Source organism: Camelus bactrianus, chromosome 18 (genome assembly GCF_048773025.1).
Source record: "Camelus bactrianus isolate YW-2024 breed Bactrian camel chromosome 18, ASM4877302v1, whole genome shotgun sequence".
Lineage (NCBI taxonomy): Eukaryota > Metazoa > Chordata > Mammalia > Artiodactyla > Camelidae > Camelus > Camelus bactrianus.
This window is the reverse complement of record NC_133556.1, coordinates 23,165,557-23,190,294: the sequence shown is the minus strand read 5'-3', so window position 1 is coordinate 23,190,294 and position 24,738 is coordinate 23,165,557. Positions and strand designations below refer to the sequence as shown.

General features: G+C 46.3%; 1 protein-coding gene across 2 annotated transcripts in view; it reads left to right on the top strand.

Moving 5' to 3' along the window:
* Window positions 1-24,738, top strand: part of BMERB1 (bMERB domain containing 1) — a 107,862-nt gene that overhangs the window by 59,019 nt on the left and 24,105 nt on the right. For both annotated transcript variants that reach the window (XM_074346305.1, XM_010961102.3), the window contains exon 2: window positions 3,582-3,705. In XM_074346305.1, the coding sequence (XP_074202406.1) occupies window positions 3,582-3,705 (124 nt within the window). The remainder of the gene's footprint in view (window positions 1-3,581; window positions 3,706-24,738) is intronic.

Sequence of the window (24,738 nt, the reverse complement as noted above, 5' to 3'; positions counted from 1 at the left end):
GGGTGTTGTGAAGATTAAATGAGATAAGTCTTCCAAGGAGCCTAACACAGTGCCTGGCACAGAGCAGCCGCTACAAGAAAGGATTCTATTTCTTATCTGATTTGCCATCTAGGCTTCACCCCTTTCTCCAGGGTAAGGAGCGCATCCATAAGCAAGACTTTTGGCAGAGGTATCAGCTCCACTCTCTGCCCCTAGTCAAAGCTAAATGTTCATCTCAGCACCTGGAGCCTGGCAGTGCCACCGCCTCCGTCCTCCCCCAAGGATGGAGGTAAAATGCCAATCCATGGGGTATGATTAATTCTCTCTGTCCCACGCTTCGCCCCAGGGTATGTTGCCATTTTCAGCATGTGTCCTGTTGAAATCAGGTTGCCCATCTGAACCACGATGTGTGAAAAATGAGGATACTTAACATCTGCGGTGTGTAATTGAGTGCTTTCGCATCCATAAATGCACTTAACCTTCACCCAGAGGCTGTATAATGTGGTTAAGGCATGTGGTTAAGGGAGAGAGAGAGACAGAGACTCGATGTGAATTCTGTCTCTGCAACATTCTGGTTGTGTGATGTTGGCCGAGTCACTTTCCTTCTCTAAGCCTCAGATACATCTTCTATAAAATAGGGATTAAATGAGATCATACATTCAAAGCCTCCAGCACAGCATAGCCCATGACAGCTATTGAACCTCATTTTGCAAAGGAAGGAAGTGACGCTACAAGGTAAAGGGGCTCATTTGAGGTCAGACAGCTGGTGACGGGCCTCAGATCAAGCGTCTCTAACTCTGGTCCCCAGCTGGCTTTCACCATGCCCCTGCCCACCTCATCCCTCTCATGCCCACCACCCCTGGCTGCTTCCTGGGACTCTTGCTGCCTCTAGCCAGGGCTGTGCTCCATGTACAGGAATGAAAGCTCACGGAGAGAGTGACATCGCTGTCAGGGAGCCTGCAAGCTGGTGGCCATTCATCACTGTTGTGGATTAAATAGTGTCATCCTCAAAACCATACTCACTCAGAACCTCAGAATGTGACCTTATTTGGAAACAGGGTCTTTGCCGTGGCAGGTAAGATGGAGAGTGAAATGATGTCATACTGAATTAGGCGGGGAGGGGTTGCTAAATCCAGTGATACGAAAAAGGACAGAGAAGGATGCACAGGGCAACACGGAAGAAGGCTACGTGAAAGCAGAGGCAGAGGTTGGAAGGATGCAGCCAGAAGCCAAGGATTGCCAGGAGCCACCAGGATCTGGAAGAGGCAAGGAGGGAATCCTCCCCAAGAACCTTTGGGGAGAACACAGATCTGCTTCTGGCCTCTAGAACTATGAAAGAATAAATTCGTGTTGTCTTAAGCCGCTCAGTTCATGGTGATCTATTACAGGAGCCACAAGAAAGTAAGACACCACCTTTGACTCGAAGCTGTGAATGGATAGGGGGAGTGGGACTTAGAATGCCTATGCGAGCAAGGGGCAGTAATGATGGGGCAAAGAGCATGTGTTTTAGAGGCTGACCTGGGATCAGCCCCTTCCCTTGCCAGCTTTGAGCCATTCATCCTTATTTGTTAAAAAAAAAAAAAAAAAAAAAAAAAAAAGAACAACCCAATCCTTCTGGCTTGTGGTGAGGATTAAAAGAGAGGGCATGGCAGAGCAGGATAATAACAAGGTAACCGTAACCATGCATTGAGTGTGGTGTGCCTCGGTTGATTCAGTCCTCACAGCTGGCCAGGGTGGAAGGAGTCAGCAGATGTAGGGGATGTGATGCTGGCCTCAGAGTAAAGCAAGAACGTTCCGTCCCCTCCACCTCCTCCTCTACCCATGAAGGGCCTTGGAACATTGCATCCGTTAAAACCCAGCCATTCACTCTAGAAATGTGGCCCGAAGGCACCTCTTAGATGCACGCCGAGATTTATCTCTGAGAATGCTCATCACAGGGCTGCTTCTGGTAGGGGAAATGGCAAACAACCTAGGCGTCTGGGGGTTGATGAAGTGATTCATGACACAGCCACAAATAGAAAACTACACAGCCTTTCACACTGCTGCTGGGAAAAAGCATCCAAGGACGTGCGGAAAAGCTCATGAAATGTTAAGTGAAAAGAGCAGGTGATAAAATGGTGAGACTTTAACTTTATATTACAAAAACCAGACCTACATAATGGTGTATATGTGTGTGTGTGTATACAGATATACGCATATATAACATCTTCAACTACTAACATCTTGGTGCATTTTTTACCATTCTTTAAAAAACCGTGTATGTATTTATATAGAACATTATACATATAAAACACATATATAAAACCACGTATATTAACATATATATGCACTCTACATATACAATATATAATCACATAAATTACCATATACATGCATTGGGAGAATGTGCACTAAAATATTAATGGCAATACATGTGGAAGTATATATACACACACATATATATACATACATACGGTTATGGAGTGAATGATGTTCTCCCTGAATTCATCTGTTGGAGACCTCACCCCCAGTGTGGCTGATTTGGAGATAGGGAAGTAACTGAGATTAAATGAGGCCATAAGGGGGGGGCCCTGATCCCATGAGATTAGTATCCTTGTGAGAAGAGACACTGGAGAGCCCTCTCTCTCTCTCTCTGCTTGCACACAAAGAAGCCGTGTGAGCACACAGCCGGAAGGTGGCCATCTACAAGCCAGAAAGAGTTCTCACCAGAAGCTGATCCTGCCAGCCCTTGATCTGGGACTTCCAGCCTCCAGAACTGTGAGAAAATAAATGTCTCTGGGTCAAGCTACTCAGCTTCTGTTGTTTTGTTATGGTGGGTATGAACTAACGTACATGCATATCTGCATACATACAAGCAGATGTACTTACACATATGCATATATATGTAGTGTCTTTGTATATTCTATATATATGTGGTATATATATGGTTACATGTATGTTTTTTATGTGACTGCATGTGAATGTGTGTGTGTGTGTGTATATATATATGTGTGTGTATATATATATATATATAAAACTCTAAATATAAGATTGGGAGAATGTCCTTCAAAATGTGGCTAGTGGTTGTCTCTGTCCAGTGGGGTTATGGATGACTTTTTACTGTGTGCTTTTTTCGCCTATCTGTATTATTTGAATTTCCTACAATAAACTTGTATTATTTCATATGACTATTCCTTACATCCCATAGTATTCTTATAAGATAATTATTAATGGTATTGCTATAAAATAATTATTACAAACTTTCTTCTGCCTTAAAGTTGGTGTTGGTTTGGGACAGGGTGAAATGGCCACGGTCAAAAGGATCAGAGGCTCAGAAGCTGGGGCCAGGCAGGGACTGCCAAGGCCATGTGTATAACCTTGAACAGGTTTTGGTGACTCCACCTGAGCCTCCTCTTGCCTTGTAACAGGGTTCCTATGGAAATGTGCTTTCCAGTTTCCGAAAGGCCCGCTCACAAATACACACTTGCAGCCCCGGCGGAGATCTGCGTGCCCTTGAGGGCGTGATGGTCGCTGGAGCAAGGACGGGGGCTGCCCTGAGGGAATTTTTGAAAACCGATGCAGCCTCGAGGTCTTGACACCTGCGTTTCCTGTCTCCTGCACAGATCAGCTGGACATCATCTCCATGGCAGAGACAACCATGATGCCGGAGGAGATCGAGCTGGAGATGGCGAAAATTCAGCGTCTCCGGGAAGTCTTGGTCCGACGGGAGTCTGAGCTCAGGTTTATGTGAGTGCTTGGGGGAAATGGCCAGAAAAGGACAGGGTGTGGAGGGGGAGGCCCCCGGAGAAACTGACATTTACTGTTTATTCCTCTGCGCTGGGCACTGAGATAAAGGCAGTACATACGTCCTCACTACTGCCTAGAGGAGTGGATATCGTAATCTCTCATTTTATACAGTTGAGATTGACTTCAGGCCAGTTTGACTCCAAAGCCCAAGCTGCTGGAGAAGAGAAAAGGGATAAGAGAGGGAGATGGGGACCCAGAGGCGGTACCCTGTGCTGGCGTCAAATAAGGGCACACACTCTGGGTTCAGATAAACCTGAGGTTTTTTTTAAAGCTGGGCAAACTGAGGCAGGTAACTTAGCCTCTCTGAGCTTCAGTTCCCTCATTTGTAAAATGAGGGAAAATAATAATACCTCTCTCTCAGGGTGATTAGCAACCCCGGAGTCACATGACTTGAAAATCCACTGCTTACAGAGCACAGCATTCCGGAGGAGTTACAGATGGTCCTTCTGGAGAAACCATCATTTTGAAAGTTGGGCTCTGGCAGATAAACAGTGAGAGTTTGAAAGCAAAACAAAACAAAAATAGAGGGTTAAGAGGCAACCCTACACTGCCTGGAAAATTCCCTACACTGCCGGTCAGCTCCCGACCCGAAAACTCCACTGGAAGAAACCGTGACATCACACCTTCCAGGCATGAGCAGAGCGCCTCTCACCCACTTTTTAATCTGATTTCTCACAACCCTATGGGGCCGGTTATGGGATTATCCTATTTTGCAGATGAGGAGACTGAGGCTTGGAGAAGATAAGAACCTGTTTAGGGCCTCCCAGCAGGGAGTAAATAGGCAGGTTAGGGTTCAGATCCAGCTCTTCCTGCCTTCCAAACCCATAGTAGTCTCATTGCTTAGTATATGACCTTCCCTCTCACCCCACGAGACAGACCTTGATATTAACAGCTGCCATTTATTCTGCTCTCTGCATGTGCCAGACCCCGTGCTAAATGCTCTATGTGCTAAAGGATCCCTTCTCCCAGGAGCCGGTAAGGAAGGTTCTAGAACATCCCCACTTTTTGAACAAGAGACATCCTCCCTTTCATCTGGGAATAAGCTAAACCAATACACAAGGGTTCAAAAACAATCCTGCCCTCCCTCCCTCCCGGTGTTAGTTTTCTCTTTTCTTTTATTTTTGAAAGCACTTGACAAAGGATTGGTGGTGTGGGAGAATTATCAGCTAAGATTATGCGTTCTGTCAGGTTGCTGGTGATTCCAACAACTGAGACACCAGGATTGGACGTGATGCTTTTGAGATACCTGTGGGTCCCCCAGGTAGGGATGCACTTTGGGAGGGAGGCTCTGTATCTGAGTCTGAGGTGGAAGGGAAACCATTGAACCAGACGTGGGTCCTGGCCTCACCCTCACATCAGGCCATGGGGACACCCACACAAATGAGTGGGCAAAAACAATGACAGTCCAGGTATAGGATCTGGGGGATGCTGCGGTCTCCACGCTGCTCCTCCTTATGGGTGGAGTCGAGGTGCAGGGGAAATTCAGCTCTCAAACTTATGGTGAAAGAATATGGAATAACTAAGAGTTCAGTGGCAACAAGAGGCTTTGAGGGGATTATCACCTTTTGTAAATAAGAAATACCATAACCATGAAAATTGGAAGTCTTTCTTCCTCCACCCCATCTTTAATCCCAGTTCATAGAAGTGACCTGTGTTGGTGGTATTGGTGGGTGGTGTCAGCTCTACTCCTCTATTTCTTAGTACATAACCATATAAAGGATGATTAAATTAGTGCCTGGGTCTTGCTTTGGTGTCTTTTTTTCTATTTTTATACTTCCAATTTTTTATTTTTTTACGTTCTCAAAGAGTATCATACTTGTATTTGGTTCTAAAACTTTAATTAAGCTTCTGTTCTTATCTGTAGATTGTTTCTAACATGAAAAGCATATCACTAGCATTTGCAACACCCTCCCTTGTTACTGAAGGAAGGGAAACAAAGAATGTGGGTTCTGCTTGAAAGCACTGAGGAGTGCCTTTCAGTCCATAGGTGCTCAGTAGGGTCAAGGTTGCTTTTGCAAGAGGGGCTGTCACTGCACACTTGCTGGCCTTTGCATCGTGTGCGTGTGTGTGTGCGCGCGCATACATTATCTCCACATAGGGCACACACACAGCAAGTGCTCAGTGACAAGAATAGGTGACATGTAAGCTGTAGCCCTGGGCCAGGCACTGCAGTCAGCTCTTGACTTGCGACCTCACTAAATTTCCCCATCGTGCCCAGGAGTCTGACCGCTTAGAGGCAAATGTCAACAGTAGACACATGAATAAATAAAATTATCTAAAGGAGATAGAAGGATGTCAGTGTAGTCAGGACGTATTTTGGGGGCTCAGTGACATTCTCCAGAGGAAGGGCTGGCTTGCTGGCCCCCGGAAGTCTTGCTAACAGCCTACAAGACAGCAGTGGATGATAATGAAGGGGTCCCCCAGGCCCAGCCTTTAGAATTTGCAGCCTTGCCTGGAGGTACACTCACCTTGTGAATCTCAGAGACGCAAGGTAGGCTTCAGGCTGGCCAGGGTAGAGGTCACGGCCCACTTAGACCTGGACAGACACTTCATCCATCATCTACAGCCTCTCAGGCTAATAGGCTGTCTGTGAACCATTCTTGAATTCAGTTTCCTGGCTCTTTCTCAGAGCTAAGCCCTCACATAGCTGTAGGGCTTATGGTGCAGGTGGGTCCTATTCTTGTCTCCATTTTAGAGAAGAGGGAATTGGAGGGTAAGAAATTTACCCAAGGTTGCATTAACTAATAAGAAGCCAAGCTAGGATGGAGTCTGACTTCAGAGGATTTATTGTGTGATGAGTAAAGGAGGAAGGGAATGAAGGAAGGAGGGGAGCTCTGAATATATCTGCCAAGAATGTAGCGTTAAAGAGTGTAAGCTCCTGAGCTCCTGATCCTTACTGTTGGATTTCCCCAGCATCTTGAACAATGCATGGTGCTTATTAAGCCAATGAGTGTTTGTTGGATGTGCAAAAAAAGTATTCTTTCCTGCTCCATCTTTACCCCAACAACTTCTCTTCACACACACACACACCCACCCCGGAGACTCCTTGGCATAGAACAAGAGGGAAACAGAACTTCAGCCCGTACTCAAAATTTACAGGCTCAGTTGGGAAAGCTCGGAGTGATGGGAATGTGATAGCCCTTGACTGAAACCGCCCCAGTGACTGTAGCTGTAATAACCAGGAGGAGATTGGTTTTGTCACACCTGCTGAGACATAGTCGAGTTAATACCTGTCAGCTCCCGTGGGGACGGTGCCAGTCGGACCGTATTTCATGGCTGAGGGTGTCTTCTCACTTCCACGTCTCCTGCCGTGTTGACTCTTTTGAGAATTGGTCTGATGGCTGCCGTCCCAACACCCCAACATTCAGCGTTATTTTTGCCTGGGTTTCCCTCTTCTGTCTCCTCTGTCTTGCCCTTTTCCCCGGGACTCACAGCTTCTGCTGGTTCTCGCCCTCCTCCCTCCCCTCCCAGGAAACTGGCGTGAACTCATGAGAAGTGGGCTCAGGGGTCATCCTGGCTCTCCCGCATCCTCCATCTGTGACCTTGGGCCCGTGACAGAATTCAGAAGAACTGCTGCTTACCAAGGGCACTGACATACCGCACCCGAGCTACACAAGCGTGCTGCATGCATTTGCTCGCTTGTTTTAGCTTGTTGACGCCTTGTAAGAACCCTGAAGGGGTGGACTCTATTCCTTCTATTTGATGAAGAAACTAAAGTTAGGTGAGATAACTTGTTCAAGGTCACCAGCTAGTATGGTTGGAACTGGGATTTGAGCCCAAGGTGTCTGTCCCAGAGGCAGAGCCCTGAACCCCAAGTTAGTCTATTATTTTTATTCCCAACTGAAGGACCTCTTTTCTTTTTGCCTTGCTCTTTGCAAAGACAACCCCAGGGTCGATATCCACAATCCCACAATCCCACATGGGGTTTTGTCTTGCTCTACCATCTTGAATTGAGTTGGGTGGAAACAAGACATGATTATACTGAGTCAGGTGTGGACTTTTTCATGCCCTTTCTCTGAAGAGAAGTGGTTTATTTGGAGCCTAGAATGATGAGCTCCAATTTAGTCAAGGTTTTCAAGTCAAACTGCTGGGAATTTGCAGTAGTGCCCTGTTCCTGTAAAGGTTCTCAGGGACCAGAAGGGTCAATGTTAGCAGAACCCTTACTGTGGGTCCACAGGGCTGAGCCCTGTGCTCACGTGATCACATCACCTGCAGGAAGTGCCTACTAATGGGAGGACGAGCCAGGAGCGCCCCCAGCATAGCTGCTCGCCCTGCACGAGGCCCACCAGGTCAAGTTCAGAGAAAGGCTACGAGTGACCCCAGCAGGCACGTGTTTCCACCACACACCCAGTGCATCTGCAATCAATATCCTCCCTTAGTTTGTCCCCTGGTTTCCAAGTCACTAAATGGCATTTAGAGATCTCCCTCCTGAAGTCTGGCAATTTTATGAGCTTCATTTGAACGAGTCAATAAAGCCCTCAGTATCACAAAAATGCCTGTGCAGTAGGCAGCAGACGTCCAGGAGGTGAAGCTCGAAGCCTCCTTTATTCCGTCCTTGACCCTCTGTGCCTCCCACCTCCTAATCCCTCCCTCGCGGACCCATCCCCATGCCTCTCGCCATCCTGTCCTACGGAGGCTGTCAACAACCTCGGCTCATTTTCTCACCCTTAATGCCGGCACTGACTCACACCATTAGCTTTTCATCACTCGTCCTGCAGCCTCTGCTGGCCCGCACCAGCTCTTCTGCATCTTCTCCCAAGCCTGGTCCTGCTGTTTATCTGAGTTTCAGATAATTAAGTATCTTTGGCCTCTGAACCGGGGCAGGGGGTGGTTATCTTCATTTTACACCTGTTTGCTGAGTTATCATAGGAGGGGGAGTGGGCGCTTTCTCTTGGCTTGCTCTTGGCAGCGGTGGCTTTTAATCAGCGAGAATCAAACCCACAGCAGGCAGGGGAGATCGGCGTGTGAAGGACAGATTTCATGAGCACAGCCCTTGAGTTCCAATATTTTCAGTAACTTCCTTTTATTAGGAAGGACCAAATATGGCGAAGAGGTCAGGCCCTAGAACCTGGCAGAGCTTCAGGGTGTGTGGTGAACAGTACCTGAGTTGTAAACAGCAGGTTTTTGAATACTTGCTATGCCGAGCAGTGTTCTAAGTGTTTTACATGCATTGATTCATTTCATTCTCCCTACAACTCTACAGACAGATAACACCCTCCCTCCCCATTTTATAGATGAGGAAACTAATGCACAGAGAAGTCAAGTAACTTGCCCATGGTTGCACAGAGTCTATTAAATAACAGGCAATGACATAACCTTGGCATTCTGTGTCTAGAGTCCATGATCTCAATCATTGTGCCATGGGTCTCCCAACTGGTTTTGAATCCCAGTTCCACTTCTTACCAGCTCTGGGCCAACTTTTACCCTGTTCCAGCCTCAGTTTCCTCCTCTGTACAACGGGATATTGATGTCTCTGGCAGCGTTGTAGCAAGAGATGGAAAGAGAGGACACATAAAAGTGGGTATTACTCCCAGGTAATAAGTGCATCAAAATGTTCCTTCCTTTAACTGTAACACTGTGTTTGGGGGAGAATGGAGGATCAGGGTTGCTTAGTTATCTCCAGAGAAGACCCAGAAAACACTCCTCTCTGAGAAGCTAGGGAGTGGCTCTCAACCGTCAAGTCCAACTCTACACCAGGGCCTTGATTTTATGATAGTTGTTATTTTTTAAGAATTTTATACTCCTGCAATTCCTTTTCCCTTTAATGAGCTGATAATTCTGAAGCCTGTTAGGAAAAGCTTCAAGCCAAGGGCAAAATGAGGCATGTGCGTTTATGTAACTTGACACTTCTCAGCCACGTTTGGCAGTTCTGCGTCACTCTGGTTGTTCTCTGGGTTTTAAATAGCATCTCCTTAGAACAGGTCACCGTCGCCAGAGCCACTGTACATATCAGGTGGGAAGAGATGCCTTTAATTGCGAAAGATCTAAAAAGAAAAATTTATCTTGGACAAAATATACAAGAATTTGAGGAGTTGGGGAAGGAAGGGAGGAAGGAGGCTCAAGGGAAGAGGAAAGGGATGGAGAGACCAGGGAGGATGCAGAGTGGTCCAGGTGAGACCTCTGAACGGAAGGACCCTCCTGAGTCTCTAAGTTTGTGGGGAGGTAGGAATGAGGGTGGGCATCTGGGATGATCAAATGGAGAGGAAAAGCCACCCCCTCCACTGGACAGGCTTCTGCTGCTCCAAGTTCCCTCACAAGCAGAACAAATTTCAGGGAAGGAAAATCTTCCCTCTGGGAGCTCTGACTGTCTTACCATAAACGATTTTATGCTCTTGGCCCTAAGGATCTCCTCTGAACCTCCTGGGCTCTGTGATGGGAAGGGGATTACCATACTGGGCTCTTATGATGGTTAATTTTATGTGTCAACTTGATGGACCACAGGGTGCCCAGATAATGTTATTTGGGTATGTCCGTGTGGGTGTTTCTGGATGAGATTAGCATTTAAATCAGTAGACCAAGTAAAGAAGATTGCCCTCCCCAATGTGGGTAGACCTCACCCTATCTACTGAGGACCTGAATAGAAAAGGCTGAGTAAGAGGGGACTTTTTTCTGCCTGACTCCGTGAGCTGGACGTTGATCTCTTCTTGCCTTTGAACTTGAACTGAAAAATCAACTCTTCTTGGGTTTCGAGTTTACCAGCTTTTAGACCAGAATTTATACCATTGGTTCTCCTGGGTCTCCAGATTGCTAACTGTAGATTGTAGGTCTTCTCAGCGTCCATAATCCTATGAGCCAATTCCCTGTAATAAGTCTCTTTTACCTATCTGTCTGTCTGTCTATCTATCTATCTATCTATCTATATCTTTACAAATCTGTGAATCTCTATCCAACAGTTTCTCTCCTTGGTGTGCCCTAGAGCTGCTCTGTCTAATTGGATATGCACTAGTTCCATGTGGCTATTTCAATTTAAGTTAATTAAAATTAAATAAAATGTAAAATGCAGTCCTTCAGTAGTCCTAGCTGCATTTCAAGTGCTCATTAATCAGTTGTAGCTAATGGCTATCCAGTTGGAAAGCACACATTTTTGTAGAACATTTCCATCATCACAGAAAATTCTATTGGGCAGCATTGTCCTAAAGAAACTCTCGCACATGAGTGTCGGGAGGCATATTCTAGAATGTTCGTATCAGCCTTGTTTATAACCGGAAACTCAAATGTTTATCAGCGGCAGAAAAAGACAAATCAGTTGAGGTCTATTCATACTGCAGAATATTATACAACAGTGAAAAATGAATGTGCTACAGGCATGAACACAGATGCATCTCAAAAACAAGGTGTTGAGCAAAAGATTTATGCAAAGTTCAAAATATGTAAAATCAACAAATATAATTGTGCAGGCATCCATATAGGGATGGTAAACTACACAAATAAAAAGCATTATTAGCACAAATTTAGCATAGTGCTTACCTCTGAGGGAACAGAATACAACCTGAGCTTCTGAGGGTCACATACAGGTTATTACTTAACATAACTGTTTACTTTGTGATTCCATAAACTTTATTTGTATATGTGTATTTTGTGTGCATTTTACGTATGGTTCACCCACACACATGCACTTTTTCACCCATTTTTTTTATTGTGGTGAAATATACACAACAGAAAACTTACCTTCTTAACTGTTTTTAAGTGTACATTTCAGTGGTATTGAGAACGTTCTTCTTGTTGAGCACCCATCACCACCATCCATCTCCAGAACTCTTCAACTCTTACAAAACTGAAACCATGTACCCATTAAACAGTAACTCCCTATTCCCTCCCCCAGCCCTTGGCCATCACTGTTCTACTTTCCATCTCTATGACTTTGGCTAATCGAGTAGGTGGTACCTCGTATAAGTGGGATCACACAGTGTTTGTCTTTTCGGACACACACACATTTTAAACGGGAAAATGCTGGGAAAGCAGAGGAAGCATAGGATATGACATCCTCACTTGAACATCTCAAAGATACATCAGATTCAGTATGTCCAAGTCCAAACTCATGATCTCCCTGCTCCCTGACCCCATCCCCAGCAAACCTAGCTCTGCAAATAGCCTGGCATCATCATCAATCTATGGAAACCCCAGGTTCTGAAACTTAACCCCTCCCAATTTGCCACCTTGTATCCCCCTCAATTGGTGTCCTCATCAAGGACACAGTCCTCCCAGTCCACCCCCAAATTGTGTCGGTTTTACCTCCTAAAATAGTTTTCAACTGTCCACTTTTCTCCACCTCCATGGCCACCACCAAGTCCGCATTCCTGTCTCTGTCTTGGATCTTAAAAGCACCCCAGCCCTCTACCCTGCTGCCCTCCAGGCAGCCAGAGGGAGCTTCTCAAAACACAAATCAGGCCCTAGCTCCCAGCTTTAAACACTCTCCAGAGTTTGTTAGTATGATGAACCCAGTGAGGTACCTGCTAGGTCTGTTCCCTCCCTGTCTCCCCTCTTTCCATCTTCATCCATTCTCCCGCCACAGCTCCCAGCCCGGCTCTCCATGGGCCTCCTTTCAGTCCCCCACCCACTAACCATGGGGGCCTTTTTGTCCGTGCTGTTCCCTCTGCTTGGACACCCTCCTCCCACCCACCTCTTTACCTGGTTATCTCCCCCCTCCCTCCAGGCCTCAGATCCAGGATCATTTCCAAGAGGAAGCCTTCCCAGCACTTCCCAGTCTGTGTCCCATCCTAACACTGCAACCAAGATCCTTTCCTCCATGTATAAATCCGTGTTCATCAGTATAGGTTCATGTTCACATCTCTCTTCTGCGCGACGCTGGCCTTGCTGAGGACACAGGCTGAGCCATTTTCACTCCCGACAGTGTCAGCAGCACCCACACGTGGCCAATCTCAGCGTAGGTGCTCGGTGAATATTTATCTAACAAATGAGCAAGGGCTCGGCTTCCCTACTTTTTCCAGACCCTGACCTATTTCAGGTGGCTCAGTCGGTAGCATTCCTCCAGAGTGGCAGCGTGACGCAGCAGCTTGCAGTGTAGACACTTCACTCAGCGTATGAGTTTCCTGCGGCTGCTGTAACAAATGACACAAAGTTGGTGACTTCAAACAATACACACTTATTCTTCTGTCTTTCTGGAGGCCAGAAGTCTGAGGTGGGTTTCAATGGGCTGAGAACAAAGTGTCAACAGGGCCAGGCTCCTCCTGGAGGCTACAGAGGAGAATCCTTTTCCAAGCCCTTTCCCGCTTCTAGAACCGCTTTTCTTGTGTTCGCTGCTGGTCGTCCCCTCCTCCATCTTCAAAGACAGCAGACTGGAATCATCCAATCTCTGCTGACGTCATCATATCCCCTTCTCTCTTCTGGGTCAAATCTCCCTCTACCTCCCTCTTACAAAGACAGTTGTGATCACCTTTAGGGCCCACCTGTATAATCCAGGATAATCTTCCCATCCAAAGGTCCTTAATTTAATCACACCTGCAAAGTCACATTTGCCATGTAAGGTGACATATTCACAGATTCCAGGGATTAGGACAGGAATATCATGGAGAGACATTATTCAGCCATAATAAGTGACTATGGCAGTTCATTTAAGGGCTAAGTGCAGACCTGGACTCCCTAGCAGCGACAGTGATGGGGATGGCCGTGGCAAGGCCGAGCGGAGAGGTAGGCAACATACCTCACATAGAGAACCCACATCGCTTCTTCTTATGCTGAGTTTTCATCCTTCTTTGAAATCTCTCAAAGAAAAAGCATCTTATGAGACAGAGAGACAGAGAGAGCGCATGCTCTGTAATGCATGCATGGTGGGCTGACAATTAAGGGTTCCCCCCCTCTTTGTTGTCCCTGGAATGATGCCGATTTGAGTGGCAGGAGGGGTTGAGAAGTGCTTGCCTGTATCACTTGATGATCTCAATGGAAGACCCAGCTCTTTGCTCTGGGTTTAGTCCCAAATCAGATACCACATGGCTGGTGCCTCATTTCCACATTCCTCTTCAAGAACCAACCCTCTCTTGATATTTCCAGGACAGGATGCTCAAAGAGAAATGGGAGGGGGGAAAGCAAACAACTTAGCAGATATGGCTTCGTGTTTTGGGTCTACACGGCATAGCCACTCCTTAAGACAGTGTCCTGATTTCTACCTTTTGCTTGATTTAATTGGCTGCAAGTCACTGAGTGATCAATTACATAGATCTTTCCTCTAGGATTTCAGACCCACTCTTGGTCCTACTGTCCTCAGTCCCCTAAATGCCTCAGGAGTTTCAAATGAGATTAGGTCAATCCAAGACACTCCTGGTTGGGTTCTGCCAAAGGAAGAGCAGCCTGTTTTTTCATTACTAAATGACCTGGTCTTTGACAGAGTTGCTTTCTGATAAAAAGAGAAGCCTATACTTTCTCCAGATTATATTACATCTGTGTTTGAATTCGAGCTCAGCCACGTAGGCTGCGTGATCTCAGATAGATACCTTAACCTCTCTGAGCCTCAGCGGCCTCAGATGTCAAATGGAGATGCAGCCAATATCTCCCAGGGTGGTAATGAGGAGTAAAAGCAATCATGTGTGTTAAGTGCCCAGCCCAGTGCCTGCCACAGTATAAGTGCTCGTTAAGTGTTCCTTTCCTTTCCTTCAGGAAGAAATTGAGTTTGGAAATTAACAGATGGTTAGTAAGAGCAGACATTGGACCCTGCTCTTGGTTTTTAGTAGCAGGTTATTTATTTTGAAGAGGGGCACAGGAGAAGGGAGGAGATTGAGTGAATGTTTCTTCCTTGGCGTGGACATACATACAGACTGGAGAGGAGATGGCTCTGGGGCACCTGAGCTCTGTCTTGAAACATCTGAAGGACTGTCATGTGGAAGAGGGTGCTGATTTCTTTGTAGAACTAGAACCAATGTACAAATGCCACAGTGATTCCAATTACCATCCCTGAACAAGAGAGGCCTTTCCCAATACTTGGAGCGATAAAAGTTGGAAGCTTGGGAGGTAATGAGTTTCTGCACCTGGGGATATCCAAGCATTTATTTATTCCTTCATTCATTCATTCAACAAGCATGTGTAGTGAATCAGTACAGACAAAGACTTGCCTAATGGAACCTGGGGGAGGAGATGAAATCTGGATGTCTCCAGTGTGATAGACGGAAGCTTCAGCTGGGCAGTGGGATGGGATAGCTGGTGCTGAGATGCTACGGTCAATTCTTAATAGTATCAATATTATTAATTTATCTGACAGCTCTGAAGTACATACCTGTGCCAGGCACAACGCTTAACTTTTTATAGGAATCACCTGCTTTCATCTTCATAGCAACCTGATGTGGCCGGTATTATTATAAGCCACATGTTACAAATGAGGAAATTGAGTTTGCAGAAGTTAAGAGACTTGCCAAGATCATCCAGCTAAGATTTAGTAGGGTAGGATTCTGGCTCCAGCAGCCTGACCCCAGAGCCCAACTCTGGTGTGTTCACCCAGTTCTAACTGTGGCCTCCCAGCCCAGCGCTCCTCCTTAGAGAACCAGCCCCAGGTGTGGGGGTTTCCATCCTCTCCCTACTCCCCTCCTCCAGGCCTGAGCTAATTGGTCCAGTTTGGGCCAATCAGAATCCCTCTCCTGGGATACAGAGAGACTGCGCCAGTTAAGTGATGGGAGATTTGCAAACCAAAAAACTGTGGGTAAGCAGAGAAAGCCTTCCTTTGGCGGGAAAGACAGCACAGCTGCCTTGAGAGTAGCAAACAAGGGAGACTATAGCTCCCGAAAGCAGAGAGTGAACCTGACCATGACATTCCCATTGTGGTCCTCAAGCAGCCTGGCTGAACTGGGCCTGTCATAAGATGCCACATCTCCTTATCCCCTGGGTGTCTGCTCTCCAGTCCTTGCAGAAATACCTCCCTTCCATTTTGCCACAGCCTGGGAAAAGCCAACACTCATTGTGATGGTGTCTGTGAATATCCAGGGGGTTCCATCCCCAGGTTCTCTCTGGGGCCTAGGCTTGGTTTCCTGGGTCCTGGACCCCCATCCATGTGGATATGAAGCTCAGATACTTCATCAGTTTCCATAACAACAAAGCTAAACAAAGCCCTGTGCTACTCCCACAGGTCACTGGAGGAGTTGTAGAACTAAGGACCACCGAGTTCTTTACAGCAAACAGTTTAAAAATCCGTATTTGACATTCCTGGCTAACGAGGTCCTTTTCATCACTCTGCAGAGGGCAGTTCTTTTTCCTGGACCCAGTCTCACCACCTTCCTTGCTCTTCTCCTTTATCTCAGTTCTATCCACTCCAAGTAAGACAAGTTCCTCTCCCTGTCCTGTGCAGAGCAGTTTCACCCTTTTCCGAGAAGCCATGGCACCAACGATGCTTGGGCTCTTGGGAACACTTCCACCCACAGGTGTTTGTCAAGGTACGATTCCCAGCAAAAACCATTTCCTCCCCAAGATAAATTTGGGTACCAGCTATTACGGTAATAACAGTTCCCCAATTTCTTATACCTTTACTAAACTATCTTGAAACTTAGCTACTATTGAAAACTTAGCTAATTGAGAACTCTACTTCCCCGAATCTCTTTCCCTGTATGGTTCCAAGTGAAAGGCGAGAGATGCTGGGACGCAGAAAGGAAACAGCAATGTTGACTCTTTGCGGGCCGCCATGGTTAGACCATGGAGGTAACCAGACACGGAGGGCCACAGAAGTTACAGCTTGTCCTCATTCTCTGCTGCTTCCCATCCAGCTTGTCTTCCTGACGGCCTGCCCTGTCGACCAACAGTGGTCCCACATCTTCTAGATGCTGCGCAAACAAGACAACAGCCTCCCATAGACTTACCCACCTGCCCCTTCTGCAGCCGCACCTTGCCTGCTGCATGTGCCTGACTTCCCAGATGGGCTGGCTGGCGTCTCCCCTGTCCTCACCTCCCCTTCTCTTGACCTCCACCTCCCCATGTCCTCCCGCAATTGTGGAAAGTTTAATTCCTGTAATGCAGCCCTTGCCCCATAAGTCATGGTGGTTCTGCTTCCCCAACTTAGCCCTTAAAATTCACACCAAGATACATACAAAGAGCCTTTCCAGAAGCAGCCAGAGGCTGGAGGCAGTGAAATGCATCCATCTTGCCCTAGGCTGGCAATTCCCCCAAGATCGCTGGTTCAGCCTTGACTCAACTGGAGTCAGGGAATCACACTGGAATTGCCTGGAGAGCTTTAGCGAGAATGCTGATGGGTCTTACTCTCAGAATCTGACTGAATTGGTCCAGGATGTGGCCTGGCCATTGGGAGTTTTAAGTGCAGTTTGGGTGACTCTCCCCTGACCTCCCACTGCAGATGTCCCCTCACCTCCTTCCTGGTGTCCGTCAGCTGCTTACTGATGATTCATCTGACTTTATTTCTACAGTTTTTTTCTTGATGAAAATTGGCCTCAGACAGAAGGTATAAAATCTGCCCTACGTTAGCCTGACTCTTTGGCAGGGCAATAGGTACCTCTCTCTCCAGGAGCTTAGATCGTGATCAGAATCAGAATGAAATGTAAGTTTGTGGTCTCCCATGGTGTCTGGTTATCCCAGGGCCATCTGTTGTCCTCACCATCCCACTGTCATTGAAATTCATTGATTATGCTTTTAATCAAAACCAGTGCTGTATTTATCAAGAAATTGACAATCATAAGCTTTCTAAAAGCTCATAACCAGGAGCAGAATCTATATAATCATTCAGCAATGATGGCTTTCAATTTGTTCCATTGCCGATCCCTTTTTGACCCCTAAAAACCAACACAGGGTCTCTTTTTTTATTTTTTATTTTTTTAAGAAATCAAGTGAGCAAGCCAAGAGTTGGAAGATGTGAGATTTCTGGATTTCTTCACTGAACCGCAGAGGGATTTTAGAATTAGAGTGTAGTAATGGTTTTGCTGCCAGAGAATAGATTTCTTGTCTCATGCAGGAAAGAATTCAAGGGTGAGGAATAGTAAAGTAACAGTAAGTTTATTCAGGGAGATACACACTCCATGGACAGAGTGCGGTCTGTCTCACTCAGAAGGGAGAGTGGCTTAGAAGATACACACTCCATAGGCAGAATGTGGGCCATCTCAAAAGTTGACAGGGAGAGAGGCTGAGAGGTGTGGGAATGTTTAGTGAAAAGTAAGAGTAGATACACACTCCACAGAGTGTGAGCTGTCTCAGAAGGCGAGAGAAATAGGGACCACCACCAGCAGTGGGGTTGTTAGTTTTTATGGGCTTGATAATTTCGTATGCTAAAGCTTAGGAGGATTATTCCAACTATTTGGAGTAAAGGGCGGGGATTTCCAGAAATTGGGCCCGCCCACTTTTGACCATTTATGGTCAGCCTGGGAACTGTCATGGCGCCTGTGGGAGTGCCATGAGACTCAAGGTCTACTGAAAGTTGAATCTTCTATTATTTTTGTTCTAACCAGTTTGTCCTGTCCTCAATTGCTGTGTCATTCCTTCAATGGTTATACCCTGCCCCCTTTCCTCCTGTCTCAGTTTAAGTGGACCCTAGAGGCAGGCGGTGGTACAGAAATTCAGCTCTACCACCACCTAAGTACTGTAAGCCTCAGGTCCGTCATCTGTAAACATGGTGCAGTGACAGCTCACACTTCACAGAGTTGGACTGAGGAGTAAATGAAATTATACATGAACAGAACTTAGTATAGAGCCCAGCCCCCTGTAAGTACTTTCTATGGTGCTTATAGATTCTGCAAACTATTGATACAGGGAAATGTGGGGTGAGAGGTTGGCCATGTCCCAGGTCTTGGTTGAGTTGCTAGGACGCACCCTGACAAGTGTGGGTCCTTGGCTTTGTACAAGGAAGAAGTCAAGAGTGAGCCACAGCTGAGTAAAAGTAGATTTATTCAGAGATACATACTCCATAGACAGAGCTCAGGCTGTTTCAGAAGGCAAGAGAAAGGCCACGAGGTGTGGGGGTAGGGCGCTTAGTTTAAACTAAAAGTAGGTACACACTCCATAGACAGAGTGCAGTCCATCTCACTCAAAAGAGAGTGGTCATGAGGTGTGGGGGTTGTTAGTTTTTATGGGCTCAGTAATTTCATATGCTAACAAGTGGGAGGTTTATTCCAATTACTTTGGGGAAGGAGCTGGGATTCCCAGGAATTGGGCCGCCACCCACTTTTTGACCTTTTATGGTCAGCCCTGGAACTGTCATGGTGTTACGGAAACGACAGGCCAGCCAGGAAACAAGCACCACTCGGAGGGTTGGAGTACTCAGATTTATCACGCCGGCGGGCTCAGAGGGGCTTCTGCTCCGAAGCTCTGAGCACCTCCAAGACGTGTGCATGAGGTTTTATAGGGTTAATTACAAGCTTGGGGTATCTGGCCAATAGGCATGGAACAGCTTTAGCAGCATCATTATCACAAAAGCAGAGGCAGGGAGGCAGCAAACTGACATTCCAAGGCCAGATATGTCTTTCTGAAAATCTAGCTGGCTAGCAAAAAAAACACGAGCAGGGAATCAGCAAACCGACATTTATTAACTTAGATTTACGAGTTAGGCCCAGCCTGGCTTTTCCTTCACAATGGTGCCTGTGGGAGTACCATGTTGGTATATTACAGTGAGCATATAATGAAGCTCAAGGTCCACTGGAAGTCAAATCTCCCCCCATCTCGGGCCCCAAGGTCTACTGGGAGTTGGATCTCCCGCCATCTTGGTTGTTAATTGCTGTGTCCTTCCCTTAATGGTTTTGCTCTGCCCCCTTCCCTCCTGTCTCACTATGAAAGGAGCTAGAGTTTGACCCAAGATAAAAATTACCTTTGTGTAAAATGAGATCCATATTTCACTTTGAAAGCAACACTTTAGAAAACGCTTGAATAAACTGACACTTTGGCTCAACATGAGCTGTACCTGATCCTGGAAAGGGAACTTGCTCGGCGCTTCCCCACTGAAGATGGTGATTATCCACTGCTGCTCCATGTCTCCATGTGCTCACACTGCCTCTTAGGCCGAATGACCGAACGTAACTGGCCTCAAGCTGTTCTGGAGGACAACTCCATCTGCTCCTAGAATGATTTAGAGGAGGTCTGCGATGCTCTCTGGTGATTAAATCCAGGGAGCCTTGCCCAGGGCATCATTAAGTGCCTGGAGGAGTCAGCCCTCTGGCCATCTGTTGTCTGCCATCGCTCTATTATCTTGAGAAATGTGCTCTCTGCTTGCTCCCCTGACATAGTTAAACGGACGTGGGCAAAAGATGGGCATGTGGCTGACAGAGCACTAGATTTGGAGATGGGACCTGAGTTGAGATCTTGGCTGCATGACTTTATGAGATGTATTTGGTTCAGTTTTTCCTGAAGTAGGGTACACACTGGGATGATTTTCGGTAGTATTTGGGAAAGCACTAATTAAGCATTTATTTTCGTGTCTTTCAAGGAAAAAATATTGGTTTTCCATTTACGGTTCTATAAAAAGTGTTATATTAAGTTTTTTTTTTTAATTTTTAAAATTAAAATCTGTGTAAGTGAATCAGGAAAATATTTGAATAAGTAATCGTGGAGAGGACCAGGGGGACATCGCCATGGCGATACGCAAATAACTGATGTTTAGGAAACAATGACTTAGCTGGGCTGAGACTTCTTTCTCAACAGGATAAATGAATGTCACCTCTGGAGGGTGGTGGGAGGCAGTCGGCACAGCTGGAGGCAGCACAGGTGGTGATTAAGGTCAAGGGCCTGCTTACCAGCTGTGTGATCTTGGGCAGATCACTTCACTTCTCTGTAACTCTTTTGTAAGGTGTTTTCTGACACCACCATCAAATGACAAAACTGAAACAATTAATAATGAGTTTGATGTCCTTTATTCAAGGGAAAACAATCCATGGATCGGAGGAGTACAGTACCTCACAAGCAGAGAAGCCCTATTTCTGTTGGATTTGGGGCAAGAACGTTATAGAGCGTTAGAAGAGGTGATTGGCCAGGAGGTCAGGATTTCCTTATAAGGCCAGTAGGTCCTGTTTCTAGGGTAAGATGAGCTTGCTCAAGCTGAGTTGGAGGATTGTGATTGGTGTGCGTTAGGTTTCCTTGGCAATGGATTCCCGTAAAGGCAGGCTGACTCAGGTGTAGGTGTGTGACGTATGCCACGCCACTGGGCCCCCCTCCATTTTGTGGGTCCTCATCTAGAGATTAACTTTATCACCATTTCTGACACTAAATATGTGTTAGTTTTGCACACCAATTCTCTGATTCTCCAATACTGGCTATTCAAATAATTTAATTCAATTCTGACACTATCTACTTGGGGTTAAGGTCTGACCCCACAAGTTAAAGGGCTCCATCCCACAAGACTGCCCCCACTGCAGATGCCAGTCTCAAGTCCCAGGCCACCCATGCTTCTGCCCAGCCAACTATAAATTTGGGGGGTGTTCCCATGACCCCTCCCAACCCCATACAAGGTTCAATGATTTGCTAGAATGACTTATAGAACTCAGGAAAGCATTTTACTTACGTTGAGAGGTTTATTATAAAGGATACAGTTCTGAACAGCCAGATGGAGGAGATACCTAGAGCAAGGCTGGGGGGAGGGTGTGTCTGTGCAGAGCTTCCAAGCCCTCTCCAGGTATCACCTTCCCAGCACATCACTGTGTCCCCCCAATCCAGAAATGCCCAGATCTCACTGTTTAAGAGTTTAATTCAGTCTCCATCCTACCTCTTCTCTCCAGAGATGGGGATGGGGCTGGACGTCCCCACTTTCCAATCATGCGTTTGGTCTTTCTCGTCAACCAAAAAATTGGGTTCACCTCTTGGTGGGTGTCAAGCCAAAAGATGCAACCAAGTCAAACAGCAGGAGAAGGAAGGATTATTTGCAGCAAGTGAGGAGCGCACCAGGGATCTTTCCCAAAGCAGCGTCTCCCCAAGCAGCAAAACTGGGGAGGTTTTAAGCTGAGGGTACATGCCTATTCATGAAGGGGCTTGTCAGAGTCTAAGCTTTAGCTGATTGAAGTCAGAAAAGTTCAATATCATCATCCTTTAGGTTCCAATTGATCTGGTGGTTGAGCAGTTCAGGCTAATCTTTACCATTGAAACCAACCAGGGGTCTTTACATCTGATCTGTTATCTTTGCTATGGTTACCTCTCTTGCCTGATAACAGTCATTTGCTTCCTCATTGTTTTGTTCCCTTAAGACAAGGCAAGTGTTGTGACCAGGCTTAGATCACAAAATGGCTGAGGCCAAAAATGGCTTCTCTCATGTCAAGCAAACCATGCCCAGTTCTCTTTCTCTGGGGAGCCCCTACTCTATCTGCTTACATGGTGATCAGCCCCCACCTGACTCACAGGGGCATAAACTCAGATGTTTGTGCCAGAGGAAATTGTAATGAATAACAAAAGACACACATAACATTCAGGAAATTCCAAGGGTTTTAGGAACTCTGTGCCAGGAACCAGGGACAAAGACCAAATGTGTGTGTGTGTGTGTGTGTGTGTGTGTGTGTGTGTGTGTGTGTGTGTGTGTGTGTATTAGACTACACTTGTTTTCCTTAGAATGAATGACCTCCTAGGGATTTTTGGGTGAAAAGTGGCTGAGATAAGCCAGATTAAAAAGTCACCACAGTACCTCACAGAAGATAACTGCTCAGTGAACATTAGCCCTGATGCCACTGCTGCGTGAGAACTAGCCTGATACGAAGTCCTAAAAAGTGTCAGCTGAATGTGTTCCTAAGGGGCCACTAGAGTCGTTTATTATGCTTTTTAAATAAAAATTAAGTAAAGGTTGGAAATAAGGGGTGGGGGTGGGGCAAGCATGTCTTTTCTGTGTCATACTGGGGCCTTGTTTAAAGACCTGCCCACGTATTATCTAATTATCTGGGAGGGTGTACACGTATTTGACTGGGTTATTTCCTATTTGATTAGACCACTGACACTAGGAAATCACAGTTCCTTAAACGCTCTAGGAATGAGCTTTGCCATCCCTCATTCATGGGTTAAGTATATTTTTGACAAGTGTTCATTCTCTATGTGTATGAGTCACATGTTTAAATTTCGAAACGATGCTTCATCATGGTCCTCAGAGAGCCAGGTCCCAGAGGGTTTTCTGTACCCATGATTCAGCCGGCATTCACAGAGAGCATTCTATGTGCGAGGCACCCCCATGGGCATCACGGAGAACACCCTGCTGGGCACCACAGGGAAGACCGAAGTGTGCGGGACTGGTTCCTTAGGGTCAGGGATTTCATCACTTCATAATCAGTATGTAAATTAGCTCTTCCCTAGGCCAGAGTGTTCTGCTGAGCACAGTTTTGCAGATCACTGACATCAGACAAGGCCATTCTAAGTTTGAGACAGATCAAGACCAAAAGAAGACACCTCCACAAGTGTGTCTGAAAATAAGATGTGAACATCGTCCAAACCACAAAATAACCAAACATCTCTGTACCCGTGTTACCGAAATGCAGGTCCGGCTGCTCGCTGCTTGAAAGACAATACAAAGAGAGGCATATATTGGTAGAAAGAAAAGTCAGGGATGGGTGGGGTATAGCTCAGTGGTAGAGCACGTGCTTAGCATGCACGGGGTCCTGGGTTCAATCCCCAGTACTTCCACTAAAAAAAATAAATTAATAATAATAATTTTTAAAATCCAGAATTAAAAAAAAAACAACTCTAAAAAAAGAAAAGTCAGGTCAGGGGAGGGGATAGAGGGGGAGGTGGCCTTTGGACAGGAGTCCCTCCCCCTCCCCCCGCTACCAGCCTCTGGAATAAAGTAAACTTTCCTTTCTACCAGCATGTGCCTCTCTTTGTATTGACTTTCTAGCAGTGAGCAGTTGGACCTCCATTTCAGTAAAATTCTGGCTCATCTGAGTGACTGCAGCTGCTTCTTTACCAATTGTAGCTTTAGCCTCTGTCTGTTCTTCTCACCTTACGGGTAAGAATTATTAAGATGCCGTGTCAGAGATTTCCTCCACTTCCTGATGACCTCCAATCCAGAGGGAATGCCCACTTCCTTTAAACCGTCCCCCAAAGCACCTAACACAAGCCCAAATCTTATAATAAGTCTTTTCTCCTACCCTCTTACTGATACTCTGTCCAGAACTGAATTAAGGGGCAAGCTAGCCAGGTATCAAACCACAGCAGGTGCTACAAAAGTGACATAAGATGGAGAGAATCATTCCCGTCAGCACTTCCCTTAGAGGCAGGTGCCCCTTGGGAGGGAGGCTTGTTTTGCCTAAGGTTCTTGGCTGCAAGCAACAGAAATCACTTTGCTTGACTCAGGCAAAGAAAAGGATTTACTGGAAGGCTAGGGCTGGAATTAGTGTGGGATGGGCTCATAGAACCAAAGGGAGTCTGAAGTGCCAGGCTTGAAAAATGGGTTAGAATCCAGAGAGTTCCAGAGGGTTCCAGAGGCTGACCAGAGGATCAGTCTGGCCAGGATGTCACCACCATTGTTTCCGGACACAGATCCAACCTCACCATCCTTTCATTTCTGTGTCATTTGCTCAGGGGTCTTGGGCAAGATCTTCTGGTTGGCTGAGCCCAGGGAAGAAGGGGTGCTCCATTTTTTAAGCTCCTCTCGTGAGGATGGACACAATGAAGGGTCCCCCCCAGAACAAGGGTTTGGACAGTGAGCAACCAAAAATTCCAACTTTTGTCCATTAGAAGAGTGAGACTCCCCCAAAGGGTCATCTGCGAGTGAGTCAAACTAGATGATGAACAGACTTCTAAGTAGGGCGAATCGTGCTATCTACTGGATTTCTGTATTTTTGAAGAGGGTCATGTTGAATTGGTGTCAGAGCCGAATTTTTTGGAACAACAAAGAAGAGGCTGATCACTACCCTAAATTGGTTGCCCGAATCACACTACTTAGATTAGCATCCTGGCTCCCACTGAACTGGCTGTGTGATTCTGGTTGAGCCACGTAAACCCTCCAAGCTGCAGGATCTTCATCTATTAAAAAAGAGATGATCACATAGCGTCCACCGTAAAGGGTTGTTAGAAACCTTGAAAGAATTAATTGAGGTAATCAGTATGAAGCGCTTAATGCCTCGCACATGAAAACTCTGAATA